The following is a 25,423-nucleotide window of genomic DNA, read 5'->3' on the forward strand; positions in this document are numbered from 1 at the left end:
GAATATGTAGGTTATAAGAATATGTTGAAGGCTAGCTGTATTGGGTGCAGATGACTGAACTGCTCACTTTTGTGTCTGTGTCTGCAGGTATACAGACAAGGAGGCATACAAAGGTATGTCAATTGGTATGTTATGCAAATCACATTTGCCATCCTCTTCCCTTACCTCTTCAAAGAATAGCCCATAGGCCTCTATGGACAAGGTATGTATATGAAAACCATCATCAAAACGGGTTTTTTCATTCACATTCACCACAAAAACCAAGGTAGTAATACTGTCGTGTGTTTTGTTAATCTTATGTATAATTACATTTTTTGGGATTCACAGATTTCACCCTCCCTACACCTCTGATGAATATAACAGGAAACCTGTTCGATAACCACTCACTGCAAAATCATTCTGGCTGTGGATACAGAGAACATCAACACATTAACATCAACACACCAGAGGAAAGACCCATTGGACTTGGGGCTCTGCTGGGACTTTACCTCATAATATAATTTTTTTATTCTACTTTGCCACTAAAATCATAATAAACTGAGAACAAAAATATTGTGTTATTGTTATGCATATTATTATCATCAACAATAATAATACCAGGGGGGGGTATTTAAAACATGAACCCCACAAAGTTATTCAAAAGTTTATTTGATGATTCATTAAAAGGGGTTCTTTTAAAGGGTTCTTCGAAGAACTTCTAGAGGTTCCCCCACAGTTTCAATTTGAAGAACCCCTAAAGGGTACTCCAGGAACCTTTTCTTTTTAGAGTGTATGTGTTCCTTATGTTTACAGAGATTTAAAAGTAATGTCCGATTGAGCTGACATATGAAGTGTTTACCGTCAATGAAGTCTCCGTGAACACGGGAACATTGCCTTTAAATTTAAATCGAGCTGTAACATGGATTTTCTGCGATACTTCTGCCATACTCATTGAATCCAGCCCAAAGCATTCTCTCTCATCTGTCTTTCGTTCATGTCAGGAGCTGGCCTTGGTGCTGAAGTCCCAGGGGCCCGGGACTGTTTCTAGACAAGACAGAATAAAGGCACAGTGATTATGATGCCTTTGCATCAGCTGTTTTGCTGGGGCTTCTTTTGTATTTTTCCACTGGTGAGAAGTTATTTTCTGCTCACTCTATCAGAAATGTGTGACATGTTTTCACAAAATAAGAGGAAATGTTTCAGATTTATTTTTAGGATACTTTGAGGAATTGCACATTTGGGCCATAAATAACATATCAATACGATCTCTCTCAGGCAATCTAGGGAAATCCAGAGGTAGACTTTATCATTATTGATGATGTCAAAAGGTTGTAAATATACAGTAAGCCATATGTGCATCTATCATTGGTGACTGAACACCTTTAGGGGGTGAGATTGACGGCACCTTTCTGGGAAAAAGTGTAAGACTGTATGTAACCTGATGAAATAGTTTGTTTTGGTTCGTGCTCTCCCTCTCTCTCTCTCTCTTGTTGCCTCCGCATTCAGCATTCCGCGCAGCGTGGTGATGATATCAATCACCATGGCACAAAGCGTCTGAGTTGAGCTGAAGCATCTGAGTTGAGCTGAGCAGGACAGCTACGTGCTGGTGCGGTCTGCGGATATGTCCGTCGTCAGTAGTGAGTGAGCGAGGTCGCCTGCTAAATCCGAAGAGCTCTGGAGGAAGCGCACCTTCATGCCAAGAAGCGAGTGGCTACGGTGTGCACCTCCGTCCGTCTTGTCTGTTTACCCAGCGGCGCTCCAACACTTTTTGTTACTGTCTGTGAGGGGTGCAGATGAAGACACACATAGGAGGGAGAACTACTGAGAGAGAACCCAGACTCATCCTACGCACACAGATTTGAGGTACGCAATCTGATGTAATACCGACTTTATTTGGTCCGGTAAGGAATTTAAATTGGACGTTTTTTTCCCCCAATGAGTTGCGTTTTGTATGACGTTCGCATTTTAATTTAAGAGGGGATATTTGGATTGAATCGGCAGTTAAAATTGATATCTATAGTCACAGTAAATTGTTTGAATGAAGATGAGTGATTAGACCCCAATGTAAGAAACATGTTTTCGTACTACAGCGTAGGGCACTTTGCCTCTGTTTTTCCCCCCGTAATTTCAGGTCCATGGATAGTTCCCATACATGCAGCGGTCTCTCCGGTTCAAAGAAATTTCACTTCACTACACCATTCAACTTGTAGCTGTAATACAAAGTGACGTGAACAATAGTTATCTCTGCAAATTATTTATTTTATCTCACCAAAGAGCTAGATTGGACAATTTATTGGTCTGTTTTCTTTCATCATTGTTTCTGATCGATATCTTTTCGCGGATCAGAGCAATGGAAAGTTGTTTTCGTTCGGGCACACTTTCCCTCTCTCTCTCCCTGTCTCTCTCTCTCTCTCCATCTCTGTGTCTATCAGAGAAAGAGAGAGAGAAAGAGATAATGGGTCTGGGCGGGAAATTATAGAGAATCGCGCGCTACTGTCACCTTTGAATCAACTGCACAATAGAGCGCCGATGAAATGACGGTGTCGCCGCAGACAATCAGTTTATAGACTACCTGCAATGTCCTCTGCAAGTCGACAACACCGAAATGACAAATGCCATCCTCTAAAGTTGGTTAGTTTGAATCCTCGAGCCGACAAGGTGAACAATCTGTCGCGCCCTTGAGCTAGGCACCTAACTCTAATTGCACCTGTAAACTGCTCTAGATAAGAGCATCTGCTAAAATGATTATTGAAAACGAATTCAACCCTGATTGAAGGGATCAGTGGTGTCCATATAGCATATTAGTGTGATGGAATCTGTATTGAGAAAATGTGTCCACATCTTTGGTAAATTATTTAAAATACTTCATTTTAATTTATATTTTACCCATTTAGCTAATTAATTAAGTCTGGATTGCACAGATATGTTTTGGGAGACTGCCAATAAAATTATTCAAATATGCCAAGAGAGACAAAGATAATAAGCACATGCGTGTGTGCGTGTAAGTTTGTGTGCGTGGATGTGTGAGCATAAACAGTACCAGTCAAAAGTTTTGACACACCTACTCATTCAAGGGAAAGAGAGAAAGAGAGAGAGAGCGAGAGAGAGAGAGAGAGAGAGAGAGAGAGAGAGAGAGAGAGAGAGAGAGAGAGAGAGAGAGAGAGAGAGAGAGAGATGGGTGAGAGAGCCATGTGGACTGGGACAGCAACCCTGTCTATCTCTATCTCTCTCTCTCAGTCTCTCTCTCCGTGAGAGAGAGTGACAGAGAGAGAGCGAGAGGTAGTGAGCTCATGGGCTCCTGAGTTCTTCTGCCAGAAGATAGAATTAGAGTTGGATAAATGTAGATAAACTGGCATTTTTCACATGGATAAAATTCCATACCAAAAACCTTGATTTTGGACTAAATTACCTGAATGGACTATTACTACCAAGGACTATCAAGAACAAACTTATAATAAACCAAATCCTGCAGAAGAAACACAAGCGAACCTGGAAATACCATCCAACACAAAACTGAGTGAGTATTGTTCAGTCTGAACCTACTTCTGAAGCCAAAAAGTAAAAGACAATAATCTGTAGGTAATGTTGTTATATAAAGCTTAATAAATAAATAATACTAAGCTACCAAGCTACTAGGACAGAACTGACCTTGTTGCAACTTCAAGTGAGAGGTGTGAAAACTCTTGAGCCTAACAATGGCAGGAGAGTTTCAAAGAGAGAGCACAGCAGGAAATGCTCTCTCTCTGTGACAACTCCCCAGCACTGATCACACCCAGGTCCCACAACTGCACTGCTCCTCAATCATTGAGAGGCGTAAATTCACAGAGCTGGAGAGAGACATGGTGGTGCTCAGAGAGCTAGTGGGGGTGCTCAGAGGACACCCCCCCCCCAACAACACCCAGAGGGCTGAAGGTGGAGATGGACAGCTGTCTGAGAGAGCTGACTGCTCTATGGACTGAGGTGAGAGAACTTAAAGAGGCACACGTGGCACTGAAGGAGAAGGTGAGAAATCTGAGGTGTGACAGAGAGCAGGACACTCCCCCAGAGAAGCCAGCCAAACAGCCCACATCAGACCCAGACCACAACCTCAACACCACAATGGGACAAACAACACAGGACCCACCAACCCAACAGACCTCACTCCCTCCTAACAGCCCCCCTGTCAGCTCCCCTGATAGCTACCTTGAAAGCCCCCACACATCCACTGAGAACACACAAAGCCAGAGATTGTGCTCCTCATTGACTCAAATGGCAAATACATTCAAGAGGAAAAACTTTTTCCCAAAGTGGCTAAACGCTGATGCACAAACACTAGACATGGCCTGGAGCTGTTGTCAGAGGACAGACTAGGGTCCCCCCAGCCACATCATAATTCACACGGACATAAATGACCTGAGAACACAGCAGTAAAGGGCGGCCACAGCACTCAAGGGAGTGATTGAAAAAGCTTCTTCCACTTTCCCCAACGCACAAGTGGTTATCTCCACTCTGCTACCACGAAAAGGCTTTCACCCTGCCACCATACAGCGGGTGAGTGCAAGCATTAAGCAAGACTGTGCCTCAAAACCTAATGTCTACCTGGCCCACCACTCCACCCTGGACTTGAACAGCCTTTATGACCAGGTCCACCTCTACAAGGCAGCAATCCCAACCCTCATCCGTAGCCTCAGCACCTCACACAGGAGCAACAGAGCAACGGACACCCCGCCCAGACCTGCAGGTCCTGAAGGACCTGCACCGAGAGAACCCATACCAAGAGGACCCAGACCACAGCATCACCAGCACACCCCAACCAGTTAAGACCACCCCAAGCAAACCCTGGCCACACCCCATATAGGCATCCCATATCAGACCTATGCCCCTTCTGGCCACCCCATGCCCCCTGCCCCTACGACAAGGACCTCAACATGACAGCAGGACATATGCCCAGGCCGTGAGCAGAGCAACAGGCCCAACCCCCACTATTACACCCGCCCAAGCCCCATCCTGTGACCTAAGAGGTATGTATCAGATGTTCAACATGCTCTATTCACACCTGCTGTGATGGTCTGGGCCTGAACCACACAAAAACAACACTAGACACTATGTAACACAAAGCTTTTAATATCTCTTCCTGGAATATACAAGGTCTGAGGTCATCTGCCTTTGGCCTAAAGAGCAGAAACCCAGACTTCATCAAAGAAATTGGAAATAAAGACATTATCATCCTACTAGAAACATGGTATAAAGGAGACAGACCCACTGGTTGCCCTCTAGGTTACAGAGAGCTGGTAGTCCCATCCACCAAACTACCAGGTGTGAAACAGGGAAGAGACTCAGGGGGCATGCTAATTTGGTATAGAGCAGACCTAAATTAGTCAAAGCAGGAACATTTTACATCTGGCTAGAAATGAATGAGGAGATTATCTCAACAGAGAAAAATGTCCTCATGTGTGCTACCTATATCCCGCCAATAGCATCCCCATACTTTAACGATGACAGCTTCTCCATCCTAGAGGGGGAGATCAACAATTTCCAGGACCAGGGACATGTACTAGTCTGTGGTGACCTAAATGCCAGAACTGGACAAGAACCAGACACCCTCAGCACACAGGGGGACAAACACCTATCTGCAGGTGACAGCATTCCCTCCCCCATATGCCCCCCTAGACACAACTACGACAACATAACCAACAAAAACGGGTCACAACTCCTGCAGCTCTGTCGGACACTGGGTATGTACATTGTCAATAGTAGGCTTTGAGGGGACTACTATGGTAGGTACACCTATAGCTCATCTCTTGGCGGTAGTACTGTAGACTACTTTATCACTGACCTCAACCCAGAGTCTCTTAGAGCGTTCACAGTCAGTCCACTGACACCCCTATCAGATCACAGCAAAATCACACTCTACTTGAACAGAGCTATGCTCAATCATGAGGAATAAAAGCCAAAGGAACTGAATAATATTAAGAAATGCTATAGACGGAAGGAAAGTAGTGTGGTAATCTATCAAAAAAACAACTAGGCAACAACAAATTCAATCCCTTCCAGACAATTTCCTGGACAAAATGTTTCACTGTAATATTGAAGGTGTAAACTTGGCAGTAGAAAACCTAAACAAACAACAAACAAACAACAACGCGAGTTATCTATCCAAAATAGAGAAGTATGGATAAACCACTTCTCCAATCTTTTTGGCTCTATAACAAAGAACAAAGGACAAACAGCAAAAACATATACATGATCAAAAACAAATCTTAGAATCAACTATTAAATACTACCAGAACCCACTGGATTCTCCAATTACATTGAATGAACTGCAGGACAAAATACAAACCCTCCAACCCAAAAAGGCCTGTGGGGTTGATGGTATCCTAAATGAAATGATAAAATATACAGACCACAAATTCAAATTAGCTATACTTAAACTCTTTAACATCATCCTCAGCTTTGGCATATTCTCCAATATGTGGAACCAAGGACTGATCACCCCAATCCACAAAAGTGGAGACAAATTTGACCCCAATAACTACCATGGGATATGCATCAACAGCAACCTTGGAGAAATCCTCTGCATTATCATTAACAGCAGACTTGTACATTTCCTCAGTGAAAACAATATACTGAGCAAATGTCAAATTGGCTTTTTATCAAATTACCGTACATCAGACCATGTGTTCACCCTGCACACCCTAATTGGACAAACAAACCAAAACAAAGGTAAAGTCTACTCATGCTTTGTTGATTTCAAAAAAGCTTTCGACTCAATTTGGCATGAGGGCCTGCTATACAAATTGATGGAAAGTGGTGTTGGGGGAAAAACATACCACATTATAAAATCCATGTACACAAACAACAAGTGTGCAGTTAAAATAGGTAAAAAAACACACATTTCTTTCCACAGGGGCAGGGGGTGAGACAGGGATGCAGCTTAAGCCCCACCCTCTTCGACATCAACAAATTGTCGAGGGCACTAGAACAGTCTGCAGCACACGGCCTCACCCTACTAGAATCTGAAGTCGAATGTCTACTGTTTGCTGATGATCTGCTGCTTCTGTCCCCAGCCAAGGAGGGCCTCCAGCGGCACCTAGATCTTCTGCACAGATTCTGTCAGACCTGGGCCCTGAATAGTACATCTCAGTAAGACAAAAATAGTGGTGTTCCAAAAAAGGTCCAGTTGCCAGGACCACGAATACAAATTCCATCTAGACACGATGCATACCTCGGCCTAAACATCAGCGCCACAGGTAACTTCCACAAAGCTGTGAACTATCTGAGAGACAAGGCATGAAGGGCCTTCTATGCCATCAAAGGGAACATAAAATTTGACATACCAATTAGATTCTGGCTAAAAATACTTGAATCAGTTAAACTCCCATATCTGTTGGTTGAAGTACCACAGTGTGCATCACAGCAGCAAGATCTGTGACCTATTGCCACAAGGAAAGGGCAACCAATGAAGAACAAACACCATTGCAAATACAACCTATATTTATGTTTATTTATTTTCCCTTCTGTACTTTATCTATTTGCACATCATTACAACACTGTATGTAGACATATAATGACATGTGAAATGTCTTTATTCTTTTGGAACTTTTGTGAGTGTTTTTTTATTGTTTATTTCCCTTTTGTTTATTATCTGTTTCACTTGCTTTGGCAATGTACACATATGTTTCCCATGCCAATGAAGCCCCATGAATTGAAAATGAATTGAATTGAGACAGAGACTAAGAGAGAAAGACTAAGAGAGAGACTAAGAGAGAGACTAAGCGTGAGAGACTAAGCGTGAGAGACTAAGAGTGAGAGACTAAGAGTAAGAGACTAAGAGAGAGAGACAAAGAGAGAGACTAAGAGAGAGAGAGAGCGACTGAGAGAGAGAGAGACTAAGAGAGAGACTAAGAGAGAGAGACAAAGAGAGAGAGACTAAGAGACAGACAGAGACAGAGAGAGACTGAGAGAGAGAGAGAGAGACTAAGAGAGAGAGAGAGAGAGAAACTGAGAGAGAGAGAGAGACAGAAAGAGAGACTAAGAGAGAGAGAGAGAGACTGAGAGAGAGAGACAGAGAGAGAGAGAGAGAGACAGAGAGACTAAGAGAGAGAGAGACTAAGAGAGAGAGAGAGAGACTGAGAGAGAGAGAGAGAGAGAGAGACTAAGAGAGCGAGCGAGAGAGAGACTGAGAGAGAGAGACTAAGAGAGAGACAGAGAGAGACAGAGAGAGAGAGACTAAGAGAGAGAGAGAGAGACTAAGAGAGAGAGAGAGAGTGAGATAAAGAGACAGAGAGAGAGAGACTGAGCGAGAGACTGAGACAGAGAGAGAGAGAGACTGAAAGAGAGAGAGACTGAGAGATAGAGATCCACCCAAATTATGAGAAAACAAAAAGATAATTACTTGACACATTGGAAATAATTAACAAAACACTGAGCAAACTAGAATAATATTTGGCCACTGGCAGAATACCTGACCACTGTGACTGACCCAAAATTAAGAAAAGCTTTGACAGACTCAGTGGGCATAGCCTTGCTATTGAGAGAAGCCGCCATAGGCAGACCTGGCTCTCAAGAGAAGACAGGCTATGTGCCCACTGCCCACAAAATGAGGTGATAACTGAGCTACACTTCCTAACCTCGTGCAAAATATATGACCATATTAGAGACACGTATTTCCCACAGATTACACAGACCACAAAGAATTTGAAAACAAATACAATTTTGATAAACTCCAATATCTGCTGGGTGAAATACCACACTGTGCCATCACAGCAGCAAGATTTGGACCTGTTGCCACAAGAAAAGGTCAACCAGTGAAGAACAAACACCATTGTAAATACAAAACATATTTATGTTTATTTATTTTCCATTTTGTATTTAAACTATTTGCACATCATTATAACACTGTACATAGCCATGATATGACATTTGAAATGTGTCTAGTCCTTTGAAATTTTTGATTGATTATTTCACTTTTGTTTATTACCTTTTTCACTTTGGGTGTGAGACTGAGCAAGAGAGTGGCGCTTCTTAGTGCAAGAGGCATCACTGCAGTACCTGGTTCATATCCAGGCTGCGTCACATCCGGCTGTGATTGGGAGTCCCATAGGGCAGTGCACAATTGGCCCAGTATAGTCTGGGTTTGGCCGGGGTAGGCCGTCATTGTAGATAATAATTTGTTCTTAATATGGCTAAGATCCCGTTAACGGCATCGATTTGACAACAGCCAGTGAAGGTGCAGGGCGCCAAATTCCAACAACAGAAATCTCATAATTAAAATTCTTCAAACATGCAAGTATTTCACACCATTTTAAAGATAAACTTGTTCTTAATCCCACCACAGTGTCCGATTTCAAAAAGGCTTTACGACGAAAGCACACCAAACGATTATGTTAGGTCAGTACCTAGTCACAGAAAAACACAGCCATTTTTCCAGCCAAAGAGAGGAGTCACAAAAAGCAGAAATAGAGATCAAAATTCATCACTAACCTTTGATGATCTTCATCAGATGACACTCATAGTACTTCATGTTACACAATACATGTATGTTTTGTTCGATAAAGTTCATATTTATATCCAAAAATCTCAGTTTACATTGGCGTGTTATGTTCAGTAGTTCCAAAACATCCGGTGATTTTGCAGAGAGCCACATCAATTTACAGAAATACTCATAATAAACATTGATAAAAGATACAACTGTTATACATGGAATTTTAGATCCACTTCTCCTTAATGCAACCGCTGTGTCAGATTTCAAAAAAACTTTACGGAAAAAGCACACCATGCAATAATCTGAGTACAGCGCTCAGACAACAAAACACGTCATACAGATATGCGCCATGTTGTGGAGTCAACAGAAGTCAGAAATAACATTATAAATATTCACTTACCTTTGATGATCTTCATCAGAATGCACTCCCAGAAATCCCAGTTCCACAGTAAATGTTTGATTTGTTCGATAAAGTCCATAATTTATGTCCAAATACCTCCTTTTTGTTTGCGCGTTTAGTACACAATCCAAACTCACGACACGCGGGCAAGTCCAGGCGAAAGTTCAGATGAAAAGTCATATTACAGTTCGTAGAAACATGTCAAACGAAGTATATAATCAATCTTTAGGATCTTTTTATCATAAATCTTCAATAATTTTTCAACCGGAGAATTCCTTTGTCTGTAGAAATGCAATGGAACAGAGCTAACTCTCACGTGAGCGCGCGTGATCAGCTCATGCCACTCTGGCAGAGCCCTGACTCATTCAGCTCTCATTAGCCCCCACTTCACAGTAGAATCCTCAAACAAGGTTCTAAAGACTGTTGACATCTAGTGGAAACCTTAGGAAGTGCAATATGACCCCATAGACACTGTATATTGGATAGGCAAACCTACAAACCTCAGATTTCCCACTTCCTGGTTGGATTTTTTCTCAGGTTTTTGCCTGCCATAGAGTTCTGTTATACTCACAGACATCATTCAAACAGTTTTAGAAACGTCAGAGTGTTTTCTATCCAAATCTACTAGCAACTGGGCCGGAGTAGCAGGCAGTTTACTCTGGGCACCTTATTCATCCAAGCTACTCAATACTGCCCCCAGCCTAAGAAATGTTCTTAACTGACTTGCCTAGTTAAATAAAGGTTACATTTGGAAAAAATTGAGACTGAGAGAGAGTACTTGTTCTGAAAGAATATCAATCACAGATATCATCTGTTTTCATATTTTTCGTTTATCCCTCTCTATTTTGTCACTTTGTCCAATTTTTATTCCAAAATCCCCTCAATTACCACCTTTCTCTCTCTCTCTCTCTCTCTTTCTTTCTCTCTCTCTCACTCCCACTCACACTCACACTCAAACATACACCAATCATGTAAGCATGTCCTCCTTCAGCGCTTGATGTTCCTTCAACACTCTTAACGCCTGCCAGCACGCCCACACAGTCATTTATGTACCCTCTCAAGTCCAGGGGAATTCACCACAATGAGCCAACAGCTGTGTTTTAAATCAGGACATTAAGTCTATTCACTGAGAAACATTTTCAGTCTACCTTTGAAATGTCTATTCAACACCTCATAGTACCCAGCCATGCATACTCCCACGGTCTCTTTCTTGTGTGGCTGTAAGGTGTTGCTCTTCATGCTTTATCATTAATTGGCCTGTAGATTCATCCACATGTCCTCACAGCCACAGAGCAGAGAGAGAGAACTGAAAGGGTAGTATTAGAACATCAGCACAGGGTCGGGTGGCTGTGTTTGTGTCATGCTGCTCTCTCTCTTTCTCTCCAGAGTGAATAGAAATTAAATTACGCCCGCAGCCGCACGTCTTCTCTCTCTCTCTCTCTCTCTCTCTCTCTCTCTCTCTCTCTCTCTCTCTCTCTCTCTCTCTCTCTCTCTCTCTCTCTCTCTCTCTCTCTCTCTCTCTCTCTCTCTCTCTCTCTCTCTCTCTCTCTCTCTCTCTCTCTCTCTCTCTCTCTCTCTCTCTCTCTCTCTCTCAGTGACACAGGGCAGTATGACATGTATCTCTGTCTGAGAGATCTAGCAGCATTATCCCATTATACATCATCTACCAATCGTACAGAAGAGCATGCCAGTCAATTGTGTGTGTGCCTGTTCCTTTTATGGTCCTTTGCACCCTAAGTGCACCCAGTAGGTCGCTCTGCTTGTGTCACCAACTACATCCGTGTCTCCCCATTAACTGTAACAACCCCCTACTTTCCCCACAGATCTGACCTCTCACCCCTGACCTCTGACCCAGTGCCCCCTGCTGGTGCGGACCACCTCTGATCCTACCGTGATGAGCGCGTGCGGCAGGAAGGCTCTGGCATTGCTGAGCAGCGTGTTTGCGGTCAGCGGCCTGGGGCTTCTGGGAGTTGCGGTCTCTACAGACTACTGGCTGTACCTGGAGGAGGGGGTCATCCTGCCCCTGAACCAGACCACTGACATCAGGACCTCCCTGCACTCTGGACTCTGGAGAGTCTGCTTCCTGGCAGGTCACTACCATCTCCAGCTGATCCTGGATCAGACCAATTGAGACCAATTCTACACTCCTAGAAAAAAGGGTTGCAAAAGTGTTATGTGGGTGTCCCCATAGGAGAGCCCTTTTTGGTTCCAGGTAGAACTATTTTGGGTTCCATGTAGAACCCTCTGTGGAAAGGGATGTACATGGAACTCAAAAGGGTTTTACCTGGAACCAAAAGGGGTTTGTCAAAGGGTTCTCCTATGGGGACAGCAGAAGAACACTTTTAGGATCTAGATCTTCTTTCTTACTGTCTGGTTGATTTGGGGAATGAGAGGGAGAATGTTGCATTTACGCATTTGTGATGAAAGGTGACAGAGCTAGAGCGGTGTTTGTCAGACCCGAACGGTTTGGCCTACAATGGTTCGGCCTACAGTTTAGCCTAACTATTATGACCCCTCTATGGAAAGACTCAGCATGTCTTCCTGTCAGCATGTCTCCCTGTCAAAATAAAGGTTAAATATTAATCCCTCTCTTCTTCTCTTCCAGGTGAAGAGGCAGGTCGCTGTTTCACCATAGAGTACATCATGCCCATGAACTTACAGCTGACCTCTGAGTCCACAGTCAGTGTACTTAGTAAGTTATATTTCTCTAATTTTCCTGTCTCTCTCTCTCTCAATCTTTATTGTGTGGTTGCCTCTGTTGCCAAGGCATTGTATACATAATTGAACAATATGCTTGAGAAACAATAATAATATATATCAACTTTTGGGCCAGTTGCTCCAAAAGGGTCCCTCCCTCTCTTCTGGATGTACAGCGTTTGATTGAATAGACCCTGTCTGTGTGTGAGTAGATGAAGCACTCTTTGTGGTCAGAGTGAGTGGGTGGTTGTAATACTGCCAATGCATTCAGGACAAATAAGGACAAGTGACACAATGTATCAACATATGGCACCCTCTTCTGGTTACTTAGCGGAACAGTCTTTCTACCTGAATAGCTGAAGCTGTGAGAGGCAGCAGTGTACTGTACAATTAAGAAGCTGTATGTGCATTGGAAGAACTATTACTGAGGTTTTCTGAGTTCCTGTCGATGGATGGAGTGATAATGATATTATCATCATGGCTTGTAACCAGCGTTCTAAAGTGAAGAAATGCAAGAACAGACTGAATGCGAGAGATAATATATTCACTCTTGGGTGGCAAGAGACTTGTGTAAAATGGTGCTTCTTTATCATAAGATTTTAAGCTTTCACATCACCAATTAAGGCTCTAATGCTTAAACGTAATAATACAATGCAGTTTTATTGAAATTTGTTTTCCTCCTCCTAGCGTGTCTGAATGACTACCTCTTTACTATTCAAGTCTCTTTCCAATTGCCTCGAGCCCAGTCTGCCCATACAGAATAAAATGAGTCATCAGAACTCCCACCGTCTCTGGGTCTCCACCCTGCTGACTCCTCTCTGCTTCAGAATACTTATTAGGTGATAACTCTGAAGAGTCACACTGAGGGGGGTTTGACTTTCTCTAAAGTCACAGCCTCATTAGGTTTTGGTTGATGCCTGTTGAAAGCTCTCTGGTAGATAGGAAGATTGTTTGGACCCTCTATGTTCAGAGTTTGAGATGAAAGTAGAGTATAAGAGTTTGTAGATGAGCATAACTATATGTGTGTGAAATTCTGTTTCTGTATAGTAATCACTGTCTTTCTCTATGTTGCTGTCTCTCTCTCTCTCTCTCTCTCTCTCTCTCTCTCGCTCGCTCGCTCTCTCTCTCTCGCTCTCTCGCTCTCTCTCTCAGAGATGATTCGTTCAGCCACTCCGTTTCCTCTGGTCAGTCTGTTCTTCATGTTCATCGGCTTTGTGCTAAACAACATCGGACACGTCCGACCTCATCGCACTATCCTGGCCTTTGTCTCCGGAATCTTCTTCATCCTCTCAGGTACTCTTCTAATCTTTCATCTCTTCCTCCTCACCTCATTTTCTTTCTCCTCTTCTTCCCTCCTCCTCCTCCTTGTTTTCTGCTGTCTCTGCTTCAGCTACAGAATGTGACGGTGTCTATCTCGATTTAACACAATCACTATCTGTCTTCTCTGTCTGTCTGTGTCTTTCTCTGACTGATGTTCAGGCTTTGAAGGTTTGTTTAATCTCTCTTTTGCCTTCCCCTCTCTCTCTCTCTTTCTGTTATCTCCCCCTCCTCTTCCCTCTCTTTCTCTTTCAGGTCTGGCTCTGGTGGTAGGTCTCGTGCTGTATATATCCAGTATTAATGACGAGATGTTGAACAGGACTAAGAGCAGTGAGTCCTACTTCAGCTACCGGTACAGCTGGTCCTTCGCCTTCGCTGCCATCTCCTTTCTGCTCACTGAGGTACTTCAAAAGGCACTCGCACATCTGAGCTATCTTTGTTGCAGGTGCATGGTGACAGTTGAATAAGATGAGAAAAAAGAAGAAACATGCACTCACTGAGGTACAAGATTTGTTGTAGAAAAAATCTACATTGTATGATAGTTCACTACCAAAGAATATGTTTTTTTATTGTCACATACACTGTATAGGTGAGGTGAAATACTACAGCCATAGTAGCAGAGCACCCCTGGAGCAAATTAGACTGAAGTGCCTTGCATTTCACCTTTTAGGCTCGGGTATTGGAACCAGCAACCTTACGGTTACGGCCCAACGCTCTAATCACTAGTTTAGCTGTCGTCTGCTGGTGTGGTACCCTCTTCTGGGTCTTCTGGCTCTCTATACTACAGAGTGCAGTGTCCTCTAACCTTTATCATCTCCTGTCTCTCTCTCTCTCCCCTCCAGAGTGCGGGCGTCATGTCCGTCTACCTGTTCATGAAGCGCTACACAGCCGAGGAAATGTACCAGCGCCATCACCCCGGCTTCTACCGGCCGCGCCTCAGTAACTGCTCTGACCACTCCGGTCAGTTCCTGCACCCGGAGACCTGGGCACGCGGACGCAGCCCCTCGGACATCTCCAGCGAAACCTCGCTCCAGATGAGCGCCAGCTACCCGGCCCTGCTCAAGTGCCCCGACTACGACCAGGTCTCCTCCTCACCCTGCTGAAGGGGTCATCAGGTCAGGGCAGGTCGCCAAGGTCAAGGGTGAGAAATCATAGGTGATGTTGCTTTTAGATACTGATCTAAGATCAGCTTCCGTTTTTCTTTTTTAAGTTATCTAGAATCTGTGGAGGATTGCTGGAAAGTTGCTGGGTGTGGATAGAACCTCCCGCCTGCATAGTTTACTGGGAGATCAGTCCCAATAGATATACAGGGAAGCCTCTATCTCTTTATTTTGTTGTTGTTCGTTCCCATTGTGATGCTGCGTCCTGGACCTTGTTTGAAAACTACTACCAGCCATGATTGCTGCTGAGGCAACAGTTGATGCCGCTGTGCCACATCTTACCTACAGATGGCAGCAAAGTGCAAAGTCTTTTCAGGAGTATTCACTTCTCACGTATTTTCTATTATATCAGGATACGCCACTGCTTAGTTAACTTGACGAGGACCAAACTAACATTTACACAAATGTTTGAACGGAAACAATACATGTCACTATGTTAAAGCTGCAATCAGCAGTTGAAACAATAACAAAGTGAACTCCCCACCCGTTTCAGTAAAAAGCTGAGGGATGGGGCTGGAGAAATTCATAGACAGAGCTATAGATGCAAGGACTGGCCATCCATGATATCTAAATTATTGTTACCATGTTTTGAAGGTATATAGTGTTTGTTTACAAACATTGGAGTGAAACAAGCTTTTATTTTGGTTTCTGATGGTTACGACAGTTGAACTAAGCACATGAGGCATTTGTAATATTATAACATCATATTCTTAAGAGGTCCAAAAATGGATGAAACAACTGCAGATTGCACCTTTAAATGTGTTAAATTGTGTAGTTTGCTTCATGTTGGAGTTTTTAAATTGATGTGTCCCTGCTGGCTCACGGATCTGCCAACATTACGTTTTCATGTTATGGAATCTCCCCCCAAACAATGCTTGGTTTTTGTATCATGTAAAAATGAATTATTTGAAAAGTAATTGGTATTTACTCTTAGACAGATTTTTATACATGCATATGTAGAACTGTTGTACATTGTATGAATATAGCAAACCATTGTAAAACAAGTCAAATGTGTAGTTGCTGCTTAAAATGATTAATTCTGAGTGTCAGCTTCATGCCTTCGGCATAGCAACTGTTGCATTCAAACTGCACTGTACAATATCTGGAGAATATCTAAATGTGGGAAATAAATAGACTTTTCAAAATCTTTTTAATGACATTGCCTGTTGATGAAATGCAATTTCATTCATTAAGTCCAGTTTCGTGATATTGATGGTTTGAGAACTAACGCAGCAGGATAGGAGAATTAATGAAGGGTAGGAAAAGTGTTAGGGCTTAGCTGAAATGCTAGTTGTCAACAGCTGCTATCCCCAACGTGACAACTAGATGGCGCTGTAATGGTAGCCACAACCGTATAAACCATCAGTCTCGACAAACCATTGGTATCATAACACCGGTTAATGGATTGGATTTAAATTTAGCTTCCATGTATTGTAATGTCACATCAATACACTGGGAGTCAGTGTTGCAAAGCAGACAGAATCCCCCCTTCAGGTCAGAAGGGTACAGAATCAGGACTTAAACACCCATCTGCCCACTATGTTACCTAAGACCTCGGTCCCCCTCTTTCAATAGATTTATTTGCACACCTTATCTAGACACTGTGTATCTATTTATTGGCCAATTAAGGGGGGAACTCATATTACTCTGACCTTATCTATGTCTGTTTGCTGATCAGTAAAGGGTTTCTCATAGACTTTAACCATCAGTAAAGGGTTTCTCATAGACTTTAACCATCAGTAAAGGGTTTCTCATAGACTTTAACCATCAGTAAAGGGTTTCTCATAGACTTTAACCATCAGTAAAGGGTTTCACATAGACATTAACCATCAGTAAAGGGTTTCTCATAGACTTTAACCATCAGTAAAGGGTTTCTCATAGACTTTAACCATCAGTAAAGGGTTTCTCATAGACTTTAACCATCAGTAAAGGGTTTCTCATAGACTTTAACCATCAGTAAAGGGTTTCTCATAGACTTTAACCATCAGTAAAGGGTTTCACATAGACATTAACCATCAGTAAAGGGTTTCTCATAGACTTTAACCATCAGTAAAGGGTTTCTCATAGACTTTAACCATCAGTAAAGGGTTTCTCATAGACTTTAACCATCAGTAAAGGGTTTCTTGCACTGTAGACTTTTCCCACCACTCCATATTGACCATCTGTCTCTAAACTCATTAGAATGTTCATAGACATGGGTTGGACGTCAGTTGGTTGGTTACTGTTCAGGACATGTTTTTTTTCCAGTTACATTTTCTTTTCCACTGCTTTTCCACCATATAAAAAACAGGCAAATATTGTATCTAATGACTATTTAAATAATTACTACCCATGACAGTTGGTACTTAGATGATTAACATAAATTAAGAACTTAATAACCTATGATCCATGACCTACTAAGTTTAATAAAATATACATTTCAGCATATTATCTACTGATAAACTGGATGATTAATTGCATATGCAAATATGTAGGTCAAGCTCATGTAACGGATGTGAAATGGCTAGCTAGTTAGCGGGTACGCGCTACTAGCGTTTCAATCAGTTACGTCACTTGCTCTGAAACCTAGAAGTAGTGTTGCACCTTGCTCTGCAAGGGCCGCGGCCTTTGTGGAGCGATGGGTAACGATGCTTCGTGGGCGACCGTTGTTGATGTGTGCAGAGGGTCCCTGGTTCGCGCCCGAGGTCGGGGCGAGGGGACAGTTTAAAGTTATACTGTTACATTGATGCTGTTGACCCGGATCACTGGTTGCTGCGGAAAAGGAGGAGGTTGAAAGGGGGGTGAGTGTAACGGATGTGAAATGGCTAGCTAGTTAGTGGGTACGCGCTACTAGCGTTTCAATCAGTTACGTCACTTGCTCTGAAACCTAGAAGTAGTGTTGCACCTTGCTCTGCAAGGGCCGCGGCCTTTGTGGAACGATGGGTAACGACGCTTCGTGGGTGTCAGTTGTTGATGTGTGCAGAGGGTCCCTGGTTCGCGCCCGAGGTCGGGGCGAGGGGACGTACTAAAGTTATACTGTTACACTCAATAAATAAATGCGTCGTACAACGGACGTAGTCTTTGTATACTTTATGCAGCTTTCCACGTAATGTACAATGTGACCAATAGCTTTTACAGAGATAGAAAAGTTAATTTAGCTATAGCCCCACACAAGGGGCAGTAGAAGGTAATATTCTGCCCTGAGATCAGGGGTCATATCTTACAAACACATAGAAAAACTCTACTGGATTCAACTTTATCAGTCAGCATTATAGTTCGGACATCATCATTTTCATCATCATCAATATTACTGCCACCCATATCCTATTCATCCTCAACATCTGCCTTATCATCATCATCATCATCATCATCATCAGTATTACTACCACCCATATCCTATTCATCCTCAACATCTGCCTCATCATCATCATCAGTATTACTACCACCCATATCCTATTCATCCTCAACATCTGCCTTATCATCATCATCATCAGTATTACTACCACCCATATCCTATTCATCCACATCATCACCCCCATCGCCATCATTATCATCCTCATACCTGCTGGAAATGTACTTTTCCTGACATCACGTTATATAGTATTTGTTTATGATCATGTTTTTGACTTGTGTACAGAAGACCCCAAACTGACCTGATGCAAAGTACAGCCAGTAGGTGTAAAATGTTTCAGAGTATTCATACAACAACAAAAAGGAGACCCATAAAACCTATACATTATTTACATATACATAACTTAAGTAACGCTTACGGACAGAATGGAACCATTTGACAATGAAAATAAATACAAACAAGATAGTAGATTATATTTTGTAAGGGGAACACAAAAAGCAAGCAAGGATCTTGGGTTACAAATGAAAAGCATACGGGTCACATCAACGCATCGCCCCTCACTGATGCAGTTGGCATAGGTTTGGACCTCGAGACACTGAAAGAAAAGCTTAAAATGACTGGTACCCTATTGGACTGTTTCACAAACCCATATTCAAGCATACTCTTAGACTACAACACATTTTCAAAGTTTGTTCAGTTGCATTGCAGACACTCCAATCGTAGGCTAAATATAGGTCCATGTAACCACCCCTATAATTCACAACCAAAGTAAAAAGTATGCACATTTTAATATTCTGTGGTCCACACAATGTATGGAATCAGTCCAGCTGACTCAAGACTGTAATGTTGTAGTTTTTCTAGGTTTTGTCTTCCTAATTTCAGCACTAACCTAGCTTTGTATTCTGAGATTGCAGCAGAACTGCTGCAATGGCACCTGGGAAAAAGAGTTGAGCACCATAGTGGGATGATTACATGGCTTATGTTTAGGGCCAGGAGTGTAAGGCCCAGATTTGTTCCTGGTCAGGTCACATGTTCATGTACGGTTACTGCAGCCCTGGAACTTTCTCTCCTTCCCTCCCTCTCTGACACACTCACTCCATCTCTCACATCCGCTCTCCTCTTTCTGCCATGTCTCTCCATCCACCTGAACATTCACAAGAGGAACTCTGTTTTTCTACCATCTTCAGAAATGATCACACAAAAACTTTTCTGTATAATGGATGTCAGAGATGCCATTAAGATAGTCGTTGTGTTAAATGTCTGCTCTTGGCTTGCACACTACTGTGTTTACATACATACATGCATATATACTGTGTAGATACACACACAAGTTAGCACACCCACTTCTAAGCGCACTTTATGGTATATCTACAAACAGACATACATGCATGTGTATGTGAAAAATTGCAGTTTTGCTTTTCAAGTTGCCCAAATGCAGAAGACACCTAGAAAGCAGGGGTTGGAACCAGTTCAGGGAACAGAACAGAAAAATAAATAAATGTTTTGAGGAACAGAAACAGAACCGTGTACAAAAGTGATCTCTAGTGTTCTGGAACATTACTGTTATTTTCAAATCTTGAGAACCAGGTAATAATGTTCTTTTGAGTTCCAAAAATAAATACAAATAAATTCCAGTATAAACTATTCTGTAATTCAGTGAAGTTATAAGGCTAGTAATACCCTACACACATTCTAATTCAAGTCCTGCCATGATGTTTAGAGCTTCAAGCCAAGCCCCCTCCATATCCACCTCTCTCTCTCTCTCTCTCTTGCCCCACCCATGAAATTTCAGTCACATCTCACACCTGCACTTATGTGACCAATTAAAAATGTAAACAACAATCTAACCCGTTCCATAGCAAGCTGCTCTATCGGCACTAATTGGTGGAGTAAATAGATTTGCTAAACGTAAAAACGCATGTTGATTTCACAGGTTAAACATTTGATGAAAAGGAACTATATAAGCTGTTACATTTTGGGGGGTTGGAACTGGTTCAGAACTTTATTTTCTGGTCGGAACACTGGAACGGAATGAAAAAATAGGGTTTCTGCTCGGAATGGAATGATTGGGAAATAATTTCTGTTCCAACCACTGCTAGAAACACATGGAAGTAATCAGAAGGAATGTGGGGAACACAGGAGGGCAGTGCGGGGGAGTAAAGAGACGAGAGAGCCAGAGAGAGAAAGAGAGAATGTGTGTTAATACATGTTAATACATCCCACTGGCTTCCCTTGGTAATCTGTAGTGTGGCTGAACCACACTGGTCCTATAGAGGGATGTCTCCCTGTGTTGGTACATATATTGGTCCTCTGCTTTAGTCCTGGGACGTCATGTCCCTGTAACTCCAGCCCCTGGTACTGCAGCCACGGCTGGGGAAATGTCCAGAATGGGGAGGGGGGCTGTCTTCAAGACCGGAGCCTGTCCTCGTTGTCTTCAAGACCGGGTGCGAGTTCTATCAGGGTCTGAAGGGTCAGATGGCTATCTTTGGTTGGCCAGCCATCTCTCTAGTGACAAGTTGGGTTCTGGGGGTCCAGGGGGAGAGGGATAGTAGGGAGGGAACTTCATGAGTGGAGTCTGTCCGTGGGAGTGGAGGGAGGGATGGGTGAGGAGAGAGGGAGGGAGGGGGAGTGTGGAAGTGGTGTTTAACTTCATGAGTAAGATCTGTCTGGGGAAGAGGATTGGTGGGCTGAGGAAAGGGGGTTCGGGGTGTCCCAGTTTGGGATGTCCTGGGATGAGGGGTGTCCATGGAAGGAATGTCCCTCCTCATTTCTTGTTGGCAATCCGTCTTTTCCTGGTGGCCAACATATCGTAGAAGGGATCCCTGCTGATGCTCGCCCTGGAACAGCCAATCAAAACAAATAAATAATAATACTAATACGCCAGGGGGAAACTTGAGCATCTTTGATATGGAAATGCGGCCACATTTCTACAAACCGCTGCCTTAACTAACTAGATCAAATAAATAAAAGGTTGTTCGGTGACCTAGTTTTGTTTCCATGGTTTCTGAAGAAAACCTACCCACCCCCTTTTTCTTATTTTCCTTAGCACTCCGGTTCCATCTCTTTCAGAGATCATATGGAATATCGTTCCCTGATTCCCTGTTCTAGAACACTTCCAAGTGTTCTCATTCTAGCATACTCTCTCCTCTCTGCAGTTTTCCAGGTTTATAGGTTGGAGTGCAGGGCAAACAATAGTGCTCTAAGTTATCGACACTCCAGCTCTCTTTTTCTGGGAGAGAAGGCACTCGGTACAAAGCGAAGTGAGTCACAGAGCCATTCTGGCTCCGGCACAGAGTGCATTTTCAGTTTCACGGGTGTAAAATCCTGTTAGCACCAGCACAAAGCCAAAACCGGCTCAACCCCCCACTGCGGATTCTCTCTCTCTTACTCCCTTTACATTGTCCCCCATATACGACTATGTCTCTGAGCTATGGCAACAATTCCTCTCCTTTTTTTAGCTTTTGGTTATTTACCGCAACCTAATTTCAGAAAAACAATAGAAGAAACCCCGGGGCGCCTTTCTTTCTGGAAATACATTCAACAGAGAATGTAATAGGATGACGTTTATCCATGAAAAGACATTGCGACACATTGAAATGGATATGAATGTGATACCAAATATTGACTTATTACAATGGCGCTACAGTATAGCAAATATATTGAGTTAGCCTACATAACATTTATTTGATACAGTTATATAAGAGCTTCATAGCCCAGTTCAGAATTTTCCAAACTCACACAGATGGTCCCCTAAAATTAGTCTTCACTGTTTGTTTAAAAACTGTCCTAAATCGCGATTAAAGATAAGAGGATAAGGAGCGTGACTATACGACCATCCCTATTTTACTGAGGAAATGTGATTGACATAAAAGCCTTTTATCTTGGCTAAATCCTTATTGACTCCCTCTGGAGAAGATAACACACACACTGCATGGTAATGGTTAGAATCTGTGGCAACAGGGGGGAAGCGCTGGGGCTTTTGCCCAGTTTTGAGCCTCCTTTCCTGGTCAGGCTAGCTGGGCTCGATCCCCATCCCCCAGGGGGCTTTAAGCGATAACTAATCCTTCCCGTATTACCCCTGGGGGAGCTAACTAGCATTGTAGCCTAGATAGTGAATGTGTTGGGGAGTTGTTTTGGGAAGCTAACTAGCATTGCAGCCTAGATAGTGAATGTGTTGGGGAGTGGTTTTGGGAAGCTAACTAGCATTGCAGCCTAGATTGTGAATATGGTGGGGAGTGGAGGGAAGCTAACTAGCATTGCAGCCTAGATTGTGAATATGGTAGGGAGTGGAGGGAAGCTAACTAGCATTGTAGCCTAAATAGTGTATATGGTGGGGAGTGGAGGGAAGCTAACTAGCATTGTAGCCTAAATAGTAAATGTTGCGGTCAGGAATCTTACTTGATGGACTTGATCCACTCCTCTTTCTCCTCAGTCGTGGGCGCCGATATCCTGTACACTGTGTGGTTGCCCTCGACGACCCGGCCGTCCGCCTCCGTCTTACATGCCTTGATCACCGAACCCTTGTGGTTGGGGTTGTAGAGCTCGAAGCAGTTCTGGGGGAGGGGGGGGGGGGGGTAGTGGTGAAAGGGTGGTCCAACACTTTAGGAAACCCTAGTGTCTTTCCCCAGCAATCAGTTCTGATGGGTGAGGAGATGGTTGAGTTGAGTGGGTACTAGCATTGTAGCATAATCCCAACAAGGTGGAGGTGAAAGGGTGTTTGTATTGCACAACAATTAGAGAGACCCTATCCTCAACTAGGTTACATGTTCCAGGTCAAATACATGACTAGAAATATGGAAGACTATGTTGACTTTTGACCCCTGGTGATATCATGAGTTGGGCTTCTCCACAGGGTGAGTGGAACCTTGTTGCTGAGGTTGACTACCAGTACCACCTAATATAATAGTGACATAATAAGGTTTCAGAAGGGATGTGATGCAGTATCATGAAGCACTCACTGGTTTCCTGGGTTCCTCCACCTCTCTGATACTGAGGTTCTCTAAGGGGATGATCCCACGAGGCTCCTTATCCTGGAGGAGAGAGAGGAAGAGAGAGAAAGAGAGATAGAGAGAGAGAACAAGACATGATCTGTGACATTGTTTCATAGACTGGAAAACAACCTTCATTCCCCTCTGCTCTGCTCTCTCTAATATAACTAATGATGTTAGTGTCTGGCAGGCAGGCCGTCTGGAGGACAGAGAGATAATGATATGATCCTCTAGGATAATACAAGGGTAGAGGACAGACTGCTGATAAAGCAGCTATCTCTGGATAGAGAGGCAAATGCTATGACAAAGATGCTGTGATAAAAAGCTTCCAGTTAAACTACCACATATAAACACATGTACAAACACACAGGCAAAAAGCGTACGTGCCTACAATACTGAGGTCGCACACACGCATGCACCACACATACTTACTGTTGTGTACTCAAAGTAGTACAGACAGTTGTCTGTCAGGATGAACCACCTTCTCTTCCAGGTCTTCACTCTTCCCCCTGAGACAGGAAATAGGAAGAGGAAACAGGAAGTGATGACACCATGTAATTAGTGACAGACTGACAGCCTCCACCATACTCCTCACAGTAGAAACAACAGGAGGAAGGCACTCCAAACAAGACCAGAGCTGGAAAGTAGGCAAAGTAATGGCCGCCTTGACCACAATAACATGACAGCTCTAGTGTTATAAATCAGCCAAGATAAATAAATAAAGTTGCTGAGAGATTTGTCTCAAACAACGGCAGAAAATCTATATACTGTACGTAAAGCATGTATACCAATGGCACAGGAGAAATAGAAGATGAGTGAGAAAGAGAGAGAGAGAGAAAGAGGAGAGAAGAGAGACCGTACACTTCCTCTAAAACAGCCCATCCTCCTCCTGTGGACCTAAGACACGGAAAGATCAAAGCCAATGAACTCTGCTGTTGGTACTTGGCACCACTGATTGAGAGGTGATGCAATTCCATCACAGGATTTGTTCAGCAACGTGATTGGTTACATCTTCCAGTTACTGCATAGAGAATATTCAACGATTAAATGATTACTCACACAACTCCTGAATTATTGCTAACTTTGCTCATTCATTTTTTAAAGGCAACGGAATATATTGCTATTGGATCTCCAGAAGAAGGAAGGTACACACCACACTTGATATGAACCTAACTTGGCATCTAAAGCACCCTTGGAGGAATAACACACACACACACACACACACAAACGCATGTGTAAGCACAAATGCACACACACACCAAACCCCCAAGCAAAGATTGTTACGTTTTTTAGCATGGGTATACCAAAGCTGAGGGGTATAGAGGGGAGGCAACACACAGTTGAAATAGTTTTTAACAGTGTTCCCCCTCAGGCAACTACAGCCCAATTCAATGCAGCGTTCAGCTGAAATGAAACACAGATATGCAAGGCAGGGATGCTGAGAAGACTACCCTGTTGGAAGACAGCAATAAATACACCAATACTGTGTTGGAAAATGGAGAACTCACACACACACACACACACACACACACACACACACACACACACACACACACACACACACACACACACACACACACACACACACACACACACACACACACACACACACACACACACACACACTTATCTGTGTATTAGTTGGGTAAACTGGGCTACCATGTTGTACATGCCACACAAAAAGCGTAGAAATAGACAGATATAACAAGAGAGAAGTAAGCCCTGATCCAATTTTATATTTTTGAGTTACAAATCAAATCAAAGTTTATTTGTCACGTGTGCCGAATACAACAGGTGTAGAACTTACAGTGAAATGCTTACTTACAGGCTCTAACCAACAGTGCCAAAAAAGGTATTAGAACAATAGGTAAGTAAACAAATAAAAACAACAGTAAAAAGACAGTGAAAAATAACAGTAGCGAGGCTATAACAGTAGCGAGGCTATAACAGTAGCGAGGCTATATACAGTAGCGAGGCTATAACAGTAGCGAGGCTATAACAGTAGCGAGGCTATAACAGTAGCGAGGCTATAACAGTAGCGAGGCTATATACAGTAGCGAGGCTATAACAGTAGCGAGGCTATATACA

At 43.1% G+C, this 25,423-nt stretch overlaps 2 protein-coding genes across 4 annotated transcripts in view; one reads left to right on the plus strand and one right to left on the minus strand.

Annotated features, from left to right (window-relative positions):
• Positions 1-1,413: 1,413 nt before the first annotated feature.
• LOC139573237 (voltage-dependent calcium channel gamma-5 subunit) lies at positions 1,414-16,165 on the plus strand. Of its 3 annotated transcripts, XR_011674566.1 has the most exons (7): positions 1,428-1,842; positions 11,666-11,932; positions 12,448-12,534; positions 13,692-13,832; positions 14,112-14,257; positions 14,699-15,266; positions 15,324-16,165. XR_011674566.1 is itself a non-coding variant. In XM_071396479.1 (6 exons), exons 2-6 carry the CDS (start codon positions 11,737-11,739, stop codon positions 14,957-14,959), a joined length of 831 nt encoding a protein of 276 aa, XP_071252580.1. In that variant the 5' UTR covers positions 1,428-1,842; positions 11,666-11,736; the 3' UTR covers positions 14,960-16,165. The 3 variants fall into 3 exon arrangements, 1 of the variants encoding a protein (XP_071252580.1); XR_011674568.1 differs by lacking the exon at positions 13,692-13,832 and having other exon boundaries at positions 1,414-1,842; XM_071396479.1 differs by having other exon boundaries at positions 14,699-16,165.
• Positions 16,166-18,070: 1,905 nt separating this feature from the next.
• The window catches only part of LOC139573247 (cytohesin-3-like), a 43,042-nt gene continuing 35,689 nt past the window's right edge, over positions 18,071-25,423 (minus strand). Inside the window, exons 10-13 of the mRNA XM_071396497.1 lie at positions 23,768-23,844; positions 23,306-23,377; positions 22,746-22,900; positions 18,071-21,184 (exon numbers count right to left, since the gene is read on the minus strand). Of these exons, the coding sequence (XP_071252598.1) occupies positions 21,112-21,184; positions 22,746-22,900; positions 23,306-23,377; positions 23,768-23,844 (377 nt within the window). The 3' untranslated portion in view covers positions 18,071-21,111. The remainder of the gene's footprint in view (positions 21,185-22,745; positions 22,901-23,305; positions 23,378-23,767; positions 23,845-25,423) is intronic.

The sequence above is a fragment of the Salvelinus alpinus genome, chromosome 1 (genome assembly GCF_045679555.1).
Source record: "Salvelinus alpinus chromosome 1, SLU_Salpinus.1, whole genome shotgun sequence".
NCBI classification, from domain to species: Eukaryota; Metazoa; Chordata; class Actinopteri; order Salmoniformes; family Salmonidae; genus Salvelinus; species Salvelinus alpinus.

Coding starts and splice junctions, on each gene's coding strand:
- LOC139573237 (XM_071396479.1), top strand. CDS start 11,737: ATGAGCGCGTGCGGCAGGAAGGCTCTGGCATTGCTGAGCAGCGTGTTT. Junction 12,535..13,691: donor GTCCACAGTCAGTGTACTTA/GTAAGTTATATT, acceptor TCTCTCTCTCAG/AGATGATTCGTTCAGCCACT. Junction 14,258..14,698: donor TCTCCTTTCTGCTCACTGAG/GTACTTCAAAAG, acceptor TCTCCCCTCCAG/AGTGCGGGCGTCATGTCCGT.